The 16,570-nt window shown below is 37.0% G+C and overlaps 1 protein-coding gene across 1 annotated transcript; it reads left to right on the plus strand.

The window, feature by feature from the left end:
- Nucleotides 1-2,127: 2,127 nt before the first annotated feature.
- Nucleotides 2,128-5,179, plus strand: LOC123685095. The gene has a single exon (XM_045624676.1). The coding sequence runs from the start codon at nucleotides 2,350-2,352 to the stop codon at nucleotides 4,348-4,350; it is 2,001 nt and encodes a 666-aa protein (XP_045480632.1). The 5' UTR covers nucleotides 2,128-2,349; the 3' UTR covers nucleotides 4,351-5,179.
- The last annotated feature ends 11,391 nt before the right edge of the window (nucleotides 5,180-16,570 follow it).

Here is a 16,570-nt window from a genome sequence, read left to right on the forward strand (position 1 = left end):
TGCAAGCTCCAACGTAATATTCAAGTCACAGCTTGTTGTCGACGTCAGTGTGGGTCACCAGCTGTCTTGGTCCCCTCATCTACATACAACATATTTAGAGTCCGTCCCTGATGCAATGTTACGTATCGGTAGTCGTACGTACCTGTAAAGAAACCTATCTGATTTAGATTTATTGTCCAGAATGCCAGTCAAGTTTTCTCACCTTCCTGAGACCCAACAGTAGGTAGATTGTAAACTCCGTGGTATGGAGAAAGATAACAAGAGAACGCCTCTTCTAACCAAATCGTGATGAAGTAGACTGGTTTGGGCCACAATCGACTCAATTTACAATTGTTGTGTCTCGTTAAGGAACCTGGATTAAATTCTACGGTGGTCTTAAGGAGAATACTCGGTTTTTTAGAAGATTACCTTAATTTTGAGGATTTATTGCTTGATAATTAATCACAATCATTCGATAGTCACATTTAGTTTCAATTTCTGTGAGTCTTTATTATGTATTATCATATACAAATTAATATTTCAGTGACAACAGATCCTATCAATTTGAACTTCTGCATATAGGATATGAAAAAAAATGCTGTAGGTCGCTGCAGCAGAACTATTGAAAATTGAAGATCAATCAAATGAAAGAGCATAATATTTCTACAAAATTTAATTCGATCATGAATTCGTCATCAGTAAGTCAAATCTTATCATTTGGGAACATTTTCGGCTCAAAGCAGATGCTGAACTGCTTATGATTGTGATTGATTTTGAAAATTTTTGATAGATTCAATACTTACTTGATAGAAATTTATAATCAAATGAAATATAACAGAATGATATCCTCAAATATAATATTTATGGAAATTATTTCGATTTATTTCATTTAATATTTCAACAATTCAACATTTATATCTCAAAAATCATACCTACAACATTAAGATATGAAACAGAAAACTTTTTCCAATACAGTGATACGAAATATGGTTTGAAAGTACTTATATATATTTTTGAATATGTTTTTAAATGCATGATACAGAGCAGAAAATCTCTTTCGAACGAATATTCTGGGCTGGTATTCATTGTTCTAAACTAAACGAAAACAATTCAATGAATAATTCGACCTCCAAAAAAAAAAAATATTTTTTTTTCCTATTCCTATCATTACTGAGAATGAAATTCCATCTATAGAAATCTATCTACATATAATACTACCCACACTATCTGCCCACGTTCTCAGTTGGAATTTCATTAATATACCGTTAGGGGCTTTTTCGACAAACGGGAGATTCAGGTAAATATATAGGTACAATGGAAAATCGAAAACAGGACCACAAACGACAATAATACTGCTAAATGGCATAAGAAAAATCAGTTCGTTTTCTATAACTATTTAGTGTGTGCAAAAAGATTTTTTTTCAAGCTACTCCTTTTATGATACTCATTTTTTTTTCAGTAACAGTAAATACATTCCTAAAAACGAATAAATCTGATTTCATACATTAAAATTACAAAATTCACACCATCGCATATCTAATATTTGTAATTTATGTTATACCAAATTTGAGTTAATTACCTATTTTGTGAGAGAGAGTTGCTATGGAAAATCTAACTTTAACACCCTGTACCTCGAAAACAATGCGTTTACGCGACTTTTTCCTTAAAATAATCCGAGAAATATGTCTTTTTCGTTGTTACCTCCAATTTAGGAACACCCTGTATAGGTCAGAAAGGAAGAATATTCACAAAAAGTTCGAAGATAATAAGAATAATTTCGATATTGCAAAAAATTTATTCGATTCGCGATTCGAAAAAATTTCTGAAATCCATTAAAATTTTCAAACATAACAAAAATCAGAGTTTCTAAATGAACACAGCGATATCTGGAATTTATACTTTTCGAAGTTCTTCATGTCGATTAACTTCTTCCAATTGCATGAATTGAATGAAAAAAATTGATTCTTTACGAATAATCAAAATTTAAAAGAGTAATCCATCCAATACCGTTACTCCTACCACTAATACCACACATTTCACATACATTTTGGCATTTTCAGCGGTGGAGAATTTGAAGAAAAATCAGCAGTGATGCGGTTTAACAGTCTTCAACCTCTGCGCAACTACAAGAGGGCTGGGAAAGACAGAGAGAGAGAGGGTGCGTGAGAGCCAGAAGAGTTGCTTCGTCGGCTTCAGGCTTTAGTCGGTGATCGGCACTCGTATCGAAGTGGGCTGCGTCAGTAGTCTATATATAAGTGTTCGCCGCAAATCTAAATACTCAATTATAATAAACATTCGCGTAGGTGTTAGTTATGGTGAAATAGTTACAAAAATAATTTCTGACTGAGAAGTGAAAAGTTCGAAAAAAAAATGTGGTGCAACAAAAGTTACCAACTCTTCTTCGTCCTCTTCGCGATGGATTTCCTCCAACAGTGCGGAAGTATTAAAGACCACTGTCCCGGCTCTTGCACATGCAAATGGAAGGGTGGAAAACAGGCTGTCGAGTGCGTGGAACGTGGTTTGATCATGATACCCGAAAACGTGAACGTCGACACTCAAGTCCTAGACGTGTCCAACAACAATCTCCAGATTTTACCAAGAGAAACATTTTCGCGATCCGGCCTGACAAACTTGCAAAGGGTGTTCTTTCGCAACTGTCGCATCGGACAAGTGGACGAGTTGGCCTTCTCCGGCTTGACTAACCTGGTGGAACTCGACTTATCCTACAATCTCCTCACTTCAATCCCTTCGAAAAGTTTCAACGGTATCCCTTTCCTCCGAGATTTAAACCTGGCCAACAATCCAATCTCGAAGATTGAAAGTAACGCCTTTAAGGCCACACCTGGACTTATAAAGCTTGACCTTTCGAACTGCGAAATCCAAACCATCGCACCGAGAGCTTTCGAGGGGATTGAATTGCTGGAATCGCTGAAACTCAACGGTAACAAGCTGTCCGAACTGCGTCCTACGACCGTACAGAATCTACAGAGATTACACGGTGTCGATCTTCACGACAATCCCTGGAACTGCGATTGCCGTTTGCGGTCGGTAAAAGAGTGGATCCTGACGTATAACATCCCCTATTCCGAGCCGCCAATTTGCAGCGGAGGTCCTGAGAGGGTGATCCACAAGACGTTCAACGACCTGGGTATTGACGACTTCGCTTGTAAACCAGAAATGCTCCCAGTGGCCAGACACATCGAAGCTGTTGCTGGAAACAACGCTACCCTAACATGCAGAGCCAACGCTGTACCTCCTGCACAAATCAAGTGGTATTGGAACGGAAGACTTCTAGTCAACAATTCGGGATTCAGCTCCTACAACAAAATATTCATCTTCGAGGAGGGAAAACAGGACAAAATCAGCAATTTGATCTTATCAGACGCTCACAAAATCGATAATAACGAGTTCTACTGCGTTGCAGAGAACCGTGCCGGTAACGCAGAAGCCAACTTCACGCTATTCGTGTCGGCTAGAACGGGTGGACTTATGGAGTTCCTCAAGGGTCAGTTAGCTAGTTTGAGTGCGGTTCTTGTGATTCTGGTTCTCTTCATCCTGTTAGTCGTCTCGGTTCTGATTCTGCGTCTCAGAAACCTTACGTATACCGAAACTAAAACTCCTGGTCAGTTGGAGGTGGTTACAGTCGCCAATGGTCCCATTCGTAAGACGCCTTCAAATTTGAGTTCTCCACGTCAGGAAACGTCTTCTTTCAGCGAGAAGAAACCAGGTGATTTGAATTTCTGCAATCCTGTTCAAAAACCACCCCGTGCTGATCCTGTTTACCCTACTATACATTTCAATGGAGGCTCAGTTCTTTCTGCTTCCCCATACACTTCACCATCACCCTCTGGAAATAATCCAGATCTTATCAATGATACAAAACTGCAAGGAAGTGGTGATATTCCTCTAGATCCAACCAAAGATTTCATAGATGACTTCACTGAAAGACCAGCCAGTGGAGAATACAGCAGAAATGCTGACTCCCTCTATCCTTCAGGACTCTGGGAACAAGCAGATGTGGATGTAAACCCAAGGCAATCTTCCAACTTTTGTCCATCTCAACATTATGACGATAAAACCCCAATCATGGATAACACCAGCACTTGTGGTTCATCAGAAGAACTGCAGTATAGAAGGGGCTATCCAACAGACTATGGACTTCCAATTGTAAACCCCGCCTTGGATGTTGGTGTACCAACTTCAACCTCAAATTCCCAGAACAACTTTCCAATGAACGCTAAGACATTGAGGGTGTGGCAGAAGGGTGGTGTACCAGTTCTACCACCAGTCTCAGCCCTCAAGAGAGCCTTCAGCAGCAGTAGAAATTCACCAGATGAGGGTTACCAAGAGGGGTGTGGAACAGATGTTTAAATCTGTGAGCAAATCCAAATATATCCAAGTAAACCAAAGACTGTTCGTTCCTAGTTTTGTTAAATTATTGAGAATAATTAGTTGCTCATACTATTAAATCAATCCCAGTGCTGTGAGATAAATTGTAGACAAATTATTATATTTGTGATAAACAGAATCTTAAGGACATTTTTCTGAGATTATGTATATTATTATTGTTGCTAAGCCTAAGTAGAATTCAAGAGTTTGAATTCTGGAGTAAAATGGTCTAAGACTGAGAATGTTAAATGAAGAATGAGAGGGTATATTCAGCATATTCAGTAGAATTTTTTTGAAATCTTTGTTCAGTTCCATTTAAGCTTTCCCTTTAATACATTTCCGATCAATAAAAAATAGAAACTTGTAATGAAACCAACCTTTCCTAAGCTAACTTAACTTAATCTACCTAATGAGTACAGTATCTGAATATACCCAACCATATTAACAGTCGGGAGAAAATTTTGAATTAACCTGTATATAAAATTATGATAAATAATTGAAAATTCTCTCCGAATTTTTATATAACTCAACTAAACCATAGGATAGGGTAATCGAAATTTGTAATTTATTTTTGTATAATTGTAAAGACTTATTATTAGAATGCTGGTATACAGAAATTCTATCGTATGTTTCATTGTGGATGTATATGTTCGAATTAATACTTGAAAAGCTGAAAATAATATATATAACTATATCAACCCAGTATTATTATAAATGTTACCAGACTGTTGTACATATTATTGGGGTTTGTGTATAAACGAGTAAATTTTTTGTTAATAAATTATGGAAGTTTATCTATTCGACTCATCTACCACTGTTTTTATTTTTTCATTTTTAATAATCTCCTTATGTTGAAGCTCTCAAAGTTACTATTATCTCGGATAGCACTTTCTCCCATTCTCCATTATCTTTTCGTTTGGCCCATAAATTATTAATATATCCGAAATATTTAGAGCTCAACGATCTTTTCAATGATTTGATAACTGACTAATAATTCATAGATCTAAAAATTGAAATGATGTCGAGAAATACTAGTGTGCCTATTCACTTTTGAAAAAGTTTAAATGAAACTGGCGACTTTTGAAGGGAAATTTCTTTGATTTCAAGGATATTGGCAGTACTTGACTTGATTTCCGCAAGGAAGTTTTAACAAAAGTATTTTGATTTTTTGATAAGATTTGAATGAATTTTTGGATATAAAACGATGATTAAGAACATCAAGTTCATTAACAATATGATGTTAGGGAAGTCTTTTAATGAGAAATTATTTTCAGGCCTTCATTAGTCATAGATGACGGGTTTATTCTATGATATGAACTAGGTAGGTGTGCAGCACGTAACAATTAACAAGTAATTAGCTAAAATATTATGATTCATTCAGATCAAATAGTAAATAGAATTAACGCATGTGCATAAGTTAGTTTCATGTCATTTAAATGATATATTGTTCTATAAATAATGGGAAATTGATGATAAGGCCCACAAGGATAGCATCAAGTGTCCTTCTAAAATAACTAAAAACTCTTAATTGTTCATTATTAAGCGATATTTGTTAGGTGCTATTCCTTATTTGATGTTGCATATTAATTACTGATTATCGGAAAATGCAAAATATGTGAATAGGAAAATGTGGATTTGCATCTCCTCATATCAATTACGCATAATGATCCATTTGAATATTTGTATACAAGTCAATTGATATTCAAATAATTCAACATGCACCAATTCGTGCAGCTGCGTTGCATTTGGGGAATTAGTATTGGAGTTTCTACAGCAAAACATCGAGTTCAAATGGACTTTGTTTAGTTTTGATGTTGTGGTGAAAGTTCATCATAGTTATTTTACTAGCAGTAGAATGTTGACACTATACAGGTAAAGTAACTATTCGTGTTTAGTTTCAGAGCCGATGGCCTTTGAAAGGTAGAATTGGCTTTCAAACTTCTAGGAAACCATGGTTTAATAACAAAAGCAAATTAAGCCCACTTATTCATAATTACCAAAAGGGAATAATCTTCAGATGGATATTCAGAAACAATATTGAATACCTCTAGAAATTGGAATTGTCAATTGAGTTATTCTAATTATACACAGGATTTTCAATTTATCTCCTATCATCTCAATTTTTTGAATCACGTACAGGCTCACGCCTCTGTGATTAATGTTTATCGACAATAAACTATATTATTATATATGAACGCTATGTGATCTTGAACTGTATCTGGCTTTAATTCTCCTTTCAATCTTCTCAATTCCTGATCAGGTAATTCAGCAATAGGAAATTCTAATTCAGAATTGGTTGCATATATTTCAGAATTCATAAAAATGAATAGCCATATCAATTATTAATAATAAATCAGGGTCAATGCAGCTCTGTTAGCCTTCCTAAATTGATCCTTTGTTCTTAACCCTAGCTATTCATACAACCAGGTGTTGCAGGCGAAAGAGTAGATAAACCTGAAGGTTATGAACCTCCAATTCAAGAAACTGTGTAATATTTTAGGACCTAAAAAAAAATACAAACCCAAGGATGCCGTCGATGCTGTTAACGAAGCCAAAGACATCCTTAGAAGCCTTGCCTGTTACTTCGTGAGAGTCCAGGACTTACTTCCCCTTAAGAGTGTTTTTTAGGCCACTCAATCCTGGAAATTCGCACACTATGTGTTAGGCTGTTTCTTTCTCCTTTCCACAGAGCCTGCAAATCTCATCTGCTGACTTACCCATGTGGTATGGTATTTGCACCGACAGTGTCCTGTCAGCAGTCTCACTAGTTCAGCTCGTGGTAGCTCCAAGAGCTTCCTGCTATAGGTCGGTGATAGCACCACAAATTTGTTTGCCTTAGTAAGACCAGGAGTGTTCCCCCAGAAGGTTATTCTATAGTCAAACATATTGGTCTTTACTAAGCCCACAAGAAGACTCAGGACAAACAGGTGTAAACCTTGATGCTTGATGAAGTTCAACGGCTGTTTCGTTTCCTTGAATACCACAACGCTTCGAAGCCATACCTGTGTGGCATATTTTACTGGTATCTCACATTTATTACTGTTCTCAGTTACATATTACATCATCTGAAATACTATTTTCCTTCTTCTGAAATACATGTTTCCCCTTCTGAAATTGAGCTTTGATTTTCTGAACTACAATTGAAAGAGGTGTAGATTCAAATGAGATGGAAGAAAGTGTCATAATTTTCCTTAAAACTTGAGTTTATAGCCCAAATAATGTTTTTTAAGAACTGGAGGACGTATTCCTACAATACAGTGGGGTGATTCGTTTATGTTCATGGAAATAAATTGAACTGAATAGGCGGAAATGACCCGAAAATAGTAAACATTCTTGAAGAAAGACCAGCATTTTCGTTCTGTGATTCGCCTAAAAGCGAATGCATTCGAGTTTCTTATCCATTATAGCAGCAGTTACATCAGAAATACGAGCAACTCCCTTAAACGGCTTTCGGCTCAACTTAAACCGGAATTGTTTTGACAAGAGGTTGGCGTAAGGCCTGAATCACCTCCAAAACTTCCTTGGGCTCCGTTCTGTGCAGCAATTTAATGAAAAATCGATCAGGAACTTGAGCTCTATTATCTAAAAGATTCCATATAGTTTTATGCACTCTACTGACTTATCCATGTGGTACAAAAGGTGTTTGCACCGACAGTGTTCTGTCAGCAGTCCCACTATTACCCGAAGATCAGCTCGTGGTAGCTCAAGAGCTTTCTGCTGTAGGTCGGTGATAGCACCACAAATTACTTTGCCTTAGTAAGACCAGGAGTGTTCTTCCAGAAGGTTATTCTACTGCCAAACACCATTGTTGGACCACTGCCTAATATTGGTCTTCACTAATAAGCCCACAAGAAGGCTTAGGACCAACAGGTTTAAACCTTGATGCTCTTTTCGTAAGTTCATCAGCTGTTTCGTTTCTTTGAATACCACAACGCTTCGTAGCCATATCTGTGTTGCATATGTTACAGGTACCTCACATTCAGGACTGTTCTGAATTACATATTACATTATCTGAAATACTATTTGGCTTCTCTGAGATATAATTAGCTGTTTCTGAAATTCAATTCACTATTCTGGTAACAAATATGTTCTTATGAATTTCAACCTCCTCTTGTGGATTCCAATCTCATTTTACTGAAATTCAATTTTTCCTTCTTAGGAATAACACTTTCCTATTCTGAAATTCATGTTCCCTTTTCTGAAATTGAGCTATGATTTTCTGAACTACAATTGGAAGAGGTGTAGGTTCAAATCAGATGGAAGAAAGTGTCATAATTTGTCTTGAAACTTGAGTTTGAAGCTCAAATAATGTTTTTTTTAACCACTGGAAGACGTTTTCCTACAATAAAGGAGGGTGATTCGTTAAGTTTCTGTTCATCAAAAAAAATTGACCTGTTTTTCAGAATCTGAATAGGCGGAAATGACCCGTAAATAGTAAACATTCTTGAAAAAAGACCAGCATTTTCGTTCTGTGATTCGCCTACAAGCGAATGCATTCGAGTTCCTTATCCATTATAGCAGCAGTTACATCAGAAATACGAGCAAGCCCCTTAAACGGCTTTCGGCTCAACTTAAACCGGAATTGTTTTGACAAGAGGTTGGCGTAAGGCCTGAATCACCTCCAAAACTTCCTTGGGCTCCGTTCTGTGCAGCAATTTAATGAAAAATCGATCAGGAACTTGAGCTCTATTATCTAAATGATTCCATATAGTTTTACGTTCACGGCGGTGCCAGAATTATGCCCAGGGCCAACTTATTCCCCTGTGTTCCCTTGAACAGGTGTGAGGGGCGATAAATAACGTTTATGGCGAAATCTATTTTCTTGAATTAACCGGCCCATTGTCATCATTGTTATCAGCGTTCATTATTTTCTGGCTTCACGGCTCTTCACACCGATTTCAGTAGCAATGTGAATGGTGGCGTTTAAAATTGATGTTTTTATGAATGGCTATGAATAATTACAATCATTATATTGTTTTTGTTGAAAAATGAGGAAACATTTGTTTGGAGGAAATGGGTGCTTAGTCTAGCAGTTCGTTGGGTATTCAGTGCGGGCGTTTAGCTGTTTTTGCGAGGATATCTCAATTATTTTGCACAAGTGAAGGATATATGCAATAACAGGGGATACGAAATCATACTAACTGACACTGACAAAGAAACTGCAACACCCAGAAGGAGCTGTTTAAATTTTAATTTCTTTCGGTGAAACATAGATAGTATAACTAGGAGTAAATGATCGAAATTTGGAGAAAAAAACGACGGGTTTACAATTTTTTTTAATAAATTTGTTAACAATGTGTTTGTCCACTGCAATTATCTATTCACTGTCCAATACGTCTCGGTATTGATGCAATACGATGGTCTATTTCTTCTTGAGGGATACTATCCCAAGCTACCTCTACTTCATGTCTTAGAGCCGTCAAAGTCCTTGGGGGCTGGGGCAAATTTCCAAGCCTTCTACCCATGATGTCGCAAACATGCTCTATGGATGAAAGATCAGGGGATCTGGGCAGCCATGGCAAAATATTCAAATGGGTCGCTTCGAAAAAGTTTAATCTAACTCTGGCAACATGAGGTCGGGCATTATTTTGCTGAAATATTGGATTCTCGAGCCGATGACATATGCTCCCTCTATCTGAGTATTTTTCACATGTTTCACGAACAAAAGATGTTAAAAGAAGCAAATGAACTGATCAGTTCGTCACAATAGTATATTCTAGAACAAGTTGCAGAATAGGCTCCTATTCCAACACGAATGCGAAATTCGAAAACGAGCGACGAAGGAGCGAGTTTTGGAACGCATGAGTGTTGGAATTGCCTTCTACAACGAGTATTAGACGATATTTTCTCTATTTCAGTCAAGTTTTGCGAAATATTATCGAAATTCAATGAAAAATTCAGATTTTATATTCTATTGACTTTTGTATTGTATCTTGGCAGTTGGTGTGACTGTTACGAAAATTGACAGAATACGGAATTTGAATATGAATCGTATGTTTCGAATTTAGACATAATTTACAATTACACATTAAATTCATGAATTATGTCTGACGAAATCGATTGAACACTACCAGAATTATGAGAATTTGCGAATATGTAGCAAATCATTTCTCTATATCCCCAAATTATATTATATTGACAATTATTGACGTTTGTTGAAATTTGATAGGATTGGAAGTCAGCATAGACAACCACAAAACGAAAAATATATCTGAAAACGATGCTGTAATGAGTTCATTACAGCACTGTTTTTTAGAACTGTAATGAACTCATTACGATACAGAAATAGAGAAATACAGTTACAAACGATGCAAAAGTATCTCTTCAGGCTTGTATGACTTTTAGACTTCTCCGATGTGTATTTTTTTGAGTTAGGTGGAAAATATGCAAGGAAAATAGAAATCCCTGATGTTTTGATGAGGAAGTCTGTTCTTGTCGGAGCTCCACTTTCTGATCCCAGTGGAAATGCATCAAGAAATAGTTGAAGATGCATCTAGTTTGAAAACTGAAAAATCGATAAGACAGCCGTTAGGTTGTTGCAAGTTAATTAAACTTTTTACTTTCTTAGTGAATGAATGGTTTGAGGGAAGATGTTTACCGCATACGTATTAGCATTATGTAGCAGGTATACCAAATTTGTTGTCTAGTGAGAGGATCTCACCAGAATCTATTTGAGCTAGAAAACATTAAATGGTACATTCTCGGGCTCGAATTTGAAACAATTCATTTGCTGAAAACCACAACCTCATATATTTAACTCTTTTCAAGTTACAAGAAAAAAATGGAAAAAGGTGTGAAAAGAAATCTTGTCAGCATGAAACAAAACAAACACTTTTTTCAGTAGAATCCTTTTGTGTAAATAATTTTTTTTCATCGCGATTAGTTATGCTCAAGCAAGATATCAATTCTTTTCAAGCTATTTCACTATTTAGAACATGAAATACATTTTTTTTTGCAAAAGATGAAAACATCACGAATGTCTTCATATTTCCTACATGTGAAAAATAATTACCTAAGATGGTACTATTGCAGTCATGCACTGAATACGAATTTAGTAGAAGTGAAGTGAAATCAATATTTCTAATATCGGAATCGAGATATTCGAACTTGGAAATTACTTGATGTAATATTACTATAGAGTAAGATCCTGGCAGTCCCGTGAACGCCAGACTTACGTCATAAAAGCTGAAAGTTTCTGTACGCCCAATAGGGTCAGGTTGAAGTGGCAACTAAAAAAAGTTTTGATCATCGTGACTTTACAAGGTGGCGGACGTTGCAAGTTCCTGAAATTAGAATCCATATGAGAGACACTTTGTATAGTGAAAACCCCTCGTTAACAACTCTGAATTTTAGTCGTGTGAGTGCAAAAAAAAAATTCTTTAGTGACCAGAAGCTTTGGAACAGCATTTTCGTGGATTCTGTTTGCTGATATATAAAGGGTGTTTTTTTAGAGCTATAGAACTTTAAATTGCAATAAAACAACGATGGATTATTCGATTGACATGAATTTCATTTATTCGCAAGATAATCTTGTGGCATTACATTTTAAATATGATTTCTGGCATATGACCGCCACGGCTGGCTCGGATGTAGTCCAACCTGGACGTCCAATTTTCGATGACTTTTACCAACATTTGTGGCCGTATATCGGCAATAACACGGCGAATGTTGTCTTCCAAATGGTCAAGGGTTTGTGGCTTATCCGCATAGACCAATGACTTTACATAGCCCCACAGAAAGTAGTCTAGCGGTGTTAAATCACAAGATCTTGGAGGCCAATTCACAGGTCCAAAACGTGAAATTAGGCGGTCACCAAACCTGTCTTTCAATAAATCGATTGTGGCACGAGCTGTGTGACATGTTGCGTCGTCTTGTTGGAACCACAGCTCCTGGACATCATGGTTGTTCAATTCAGGAATGAAAAAGTTAGTAATCATGGCTCTATACCGATCACCATTGACTGTAACGTTCTGGCCATCATCGTTTTTGAAGAAGTACTGACCAATGATTCCACCAGTCCATAAAGCGCACCAAACAGTCTGTTTTTCTGGATGTAACGGTGTTTGACATACACTTGAAGATTAGCTTCAAAATGCAGCAGTTTTGTTTTTTGACAGAGCCATTCAACCAGAAGTGCGCTTCATCGCTAAACAAAAAAATGGACGTAGTGCGCGATACGTATTCCGTACAGAACCATTATTTTCGAAATAAAATTGCACTATTTGCAAGCTATATTCAGCCGTGAGTCTATTTATGATGAATTGCCAAACCAAACTGACAATAAATCACTTGACAGCTGTTAAATCGGTCGCCATCTTGAACAGTAATGCCAACTTAAAGTTATATACCTCGAAAAAAACACCCGTTTTAAAACTTATTGTACATAATGAAATTAAAAATTGGTAACCAGTATTGCCAAACAAATTTCATGGGAATAATTCCTACTAGACGCTATGAATACGTGAGAATATAGCATAAGCCTACTCTAAGTCGCCGATTGCAGTTTGAAATCTAAGATGAATGCAGACATGACTGTTCAAATCCGTTTCCACAAATAATATAGCATATCTCCATTGATTACTTGTACTATACCCAGATTAGGAAGCTGCAGATACGTAGGCGGTATTTGCAAATCCATCGGAGTATGAACATGCATAAGGATTCAAGTGCAACGCCATCAAGTCAGAAGGCTTATTAATCAGAATGGAACAATTTCCAAGATCCAACGCAGCATTATCTCGAATATATAATTCGACCATCAATTATATGGAGTGAACCGAACTTGGCAATATATTAGAAGCTTGTTACGAATAGAAATGTTGGTTCATTAATTCCAGTAAGTAATCTTTGGAAGTATTCGAGAAATAAATATCCCCAACATTCTGAGAATTTCACAGATTATATAACTCATGTTTTACTGAACCAATAGAATTCGTAAATTTCCCATAGTTGAGGCGTATTGATAAGTGAATATACCCCCGATGAACTGGTATAGTTTTGGTGTTTCGCCTCCTGCTATATTAAGATCATTTCCATAGTAATATTCTTGGACGTTCGCCAAAAAATGAAAGTCATGCTCAGTGAAATTTCATTGAAATATCAAAATGGTTATAGTTATTGAAATGATTCGTTATATAATCGTAACGAATACCAACTCGAGCATAGACAATATTTCGATTATACAAACCTCTTCACTCGAGCTAGTTCGCGAAACACCACTCGAGCTGCACTCTCGTGATGTTTCGCGAACTTCTTCTCGTGAATCGGTGTATAATCGAATATTGTCTATGCTCTTGTGATACAACTGATAATCCGTTGTTTTTATATTACCAAGAAAAACTAATTCGAGTGGTCAAATTTACTTAGTTGAAATCAAAACTGTTCTGGAGTTTGTTTTGATACCTAAGAATTTATCTTCAATTTGGTGTACATAGGCGTACAACTTTACTTCCGCAGTTTTTTTCCGAAACTCGAGGTTTTATAGTAAAAAACTGGTTATGCAATTCTAACTCAAAATATTGTCCATCGCTGGCTACTTGTTTTTCCCATCTTTCGGACAGCATACGAATCCCGCGTTGAATAAACTGGTCATCTTTTGAAGAGATCCAATTTTTACTTATTCATAAGACCGGAAGTGCTGGTCATCCAAGCCGAGTGTCATTCATAGAAACAAATGATAGTCCGAGGGAGCAATGTCTGGAGAATACGGCGGGGTAGGATTTCCCATTTCTACGTTTCCAAGTATGTCTTGACCACTTTCGCAACATGAGGTCGAGCATTGTCATGCTGTAGAATCATTTTATCATGTCTTTCAATGCTCGGCTCAAACGCTTTAATTTCGTTTGACAACGATCGCCTGTGATTTTTTAGTCAGTTTTAACAACTCATAATATACTACGCCGAGCTGGTTCAACCTTGGAACCGTGAATATTCGGTTTGACTGTCGACGTGGAAGCATGGCCGAGATATTCCCATGATTTCCTGCGCTTAGGATTATCGTTATGAACCCATTTTTCATCTCCACTGACAATGCGATGCAGAAATCCCTTCCGTCTTTGCCTTACTATCAGCTGTTCACAACCAAACAAACTCCGTTCTACATCTCTCGGCTTCAACTCTTACGGCACCTAATTTCCTTGTTCCTAAATCATTCCCATGATTTTCAGGCGTTTTGAAATGGCTTGTTGCGTCATTCCCAATGATCTTGGCAATTATTGTTGCGTTTGACACGAGTCTTGATCAAATAATGCCTCCAATTCCGCATCTTCGGAAACCTTCTCTTTTTCACCGCCATGCTGGTCTACGACATCAAAATCACCGTTCTTGAAGCGTTGAAACCACCATCGGCACGTTCTTTCACTAATAGTGGCCTCACCATAGGTATTTGAGATCATTCGATGAGCCTCAGCTACAGATTCCTTCATTAAAAAGCAGAAAATTAAAACCTCCCGTAAATGACGAGAATTTGGCACGTAAGCTGACATATTTAATCGAGAATAACTTTATGATGCAGACACAAATCCACCAATATTTCGATGGCGTTATGTTTATAAATACTTAAGCTTATTATATGATATCTACGATCTATTTATTTGGCCGAATTTTTCTGCCGGTGAGTGTATTTCAGTTTCGCAGATCACTTTGGTTGGGTGATAGTAACATAGAAGACTGTGAAGCAGCGATCTGAATGCTGAAACTATGATACGTAGAATTCCCGAAGAAAGAAGCTATTCCCGTTTCATATCAGACTGCGGCTACAAACCTGCAAAACATCTCTGCTCCAAAAGGCGATAATTGAAGTTTACACCGTGCTGAGGTGAGCACGATAAAATTGAAGCAGTTAAAAGCACGGAGCTTTGGAATATACATAATCAGATACTCAGGATGACAACACAATAAACGAACAACGTACCCACTTGACAGATAAGCGTCGGTCTACGTTCAGAATTTATGTGCCACGGTTTCAAACTGAGGCAGCAAATGACAACTTTCACGTAGGGAAATTTCTCCGAAGTAGATATAATAATTGTAATCATGGCACCCTTTCATTTGGCAGTGACGGGGTAGGAAGTCTACTAGTTGGGTGAAATTCGTGCATCTCGAGAATAATGAGGCTTTGGATGATTTTCTCGCATGTGTCAACGTCACGTATTCGTAGTTAAGAGACATCTCGGATCGTGGACAAAAACAGAGCACGTACGAAAAATATCAAATTATTCGGAAAGTTCGCATCTGGATATACCGGAATGAAATCAATTCACTAACTACTACCCTCTTCAGTGAATCCTTAGTTGGTGTACAGCCTCATTAGTTACTTGTTTACAAAAGTATAGTTTCTCTACATCGCATTATGTATCTTTGAATTTGTCATACTTTGCCATATTTTGCTTCCAAGTTCACCAAAGGTATAGTGGGAGCATTTTGAGATTAATATATTTTGAGGTTACTGATCACCGCACCTAATATTGCTGAGAGTTACGAGGTGGCCCGAAGATCTTTTTCCACAGTCTCAAATTGGTGTCTACAAAACCACCTCTACATAAATTCTGCTAAGACGCAGTGTGTGATTTTTGGTACATCGCATTCAAAAATCATAAAACCAGAAGTTATTGAACTTATGGGAAAGTCCATAAACGTATCTACCAGTACCAATTTTCTGGGAATAATATTAGACCATCAGTTGTGTTGGTCAGAACACATAATTTCTATACGGAGTAAATTAAACTCTGTTCTCTATACACTGCGAATTTTGAAACAACAAGCAGACTATGATTTACTCAAAACAGTGTATTTTTCCAATTTTCAGTCTGTACTGTCTTATGGAATTATCATGTGGGGCAATAGCTCTGACATCATAAAAATTTTTGTTATTCAGAAGAGAGCCTTGAGAACCATGCTCGGCTTATCCGCCAAAACATCTTGTCGAGGGCATTTCAAAAGCCAAGGAATCCTAACAACCACGGGACTTTATATCTTCAAATGTATCCTTTTCCTGAAGAAATATGATCACTACTTCGAGGGCTATAGAAATCTGAATAATACACGACGAATTTTTCCTTTCCATTTTCCCATGTGCTCTCTTGTGTTAACTCAAAAAAAATATTGAATATATGTGCCTCAAATTCTTCAATAAGCTACCAAAAAAATTGCAAACGTTATCTGATTTCAGAGAGTTTAAGAATGCTACTCGAAAGCTACTACT

This window comes from Harmonia axyridis, chromosome 7 (assembly GCF_914767665.1).
Source record: "Harmonia axyridis chromosome 7, icHarAxyr1.1, whole genome shotgun sequence".
NCBI lineage: Eukaryota > Metazoa > Arthropoda > Insecta > Coleoptera > Coccinellidae > Harmonia > Harmonia axyridis.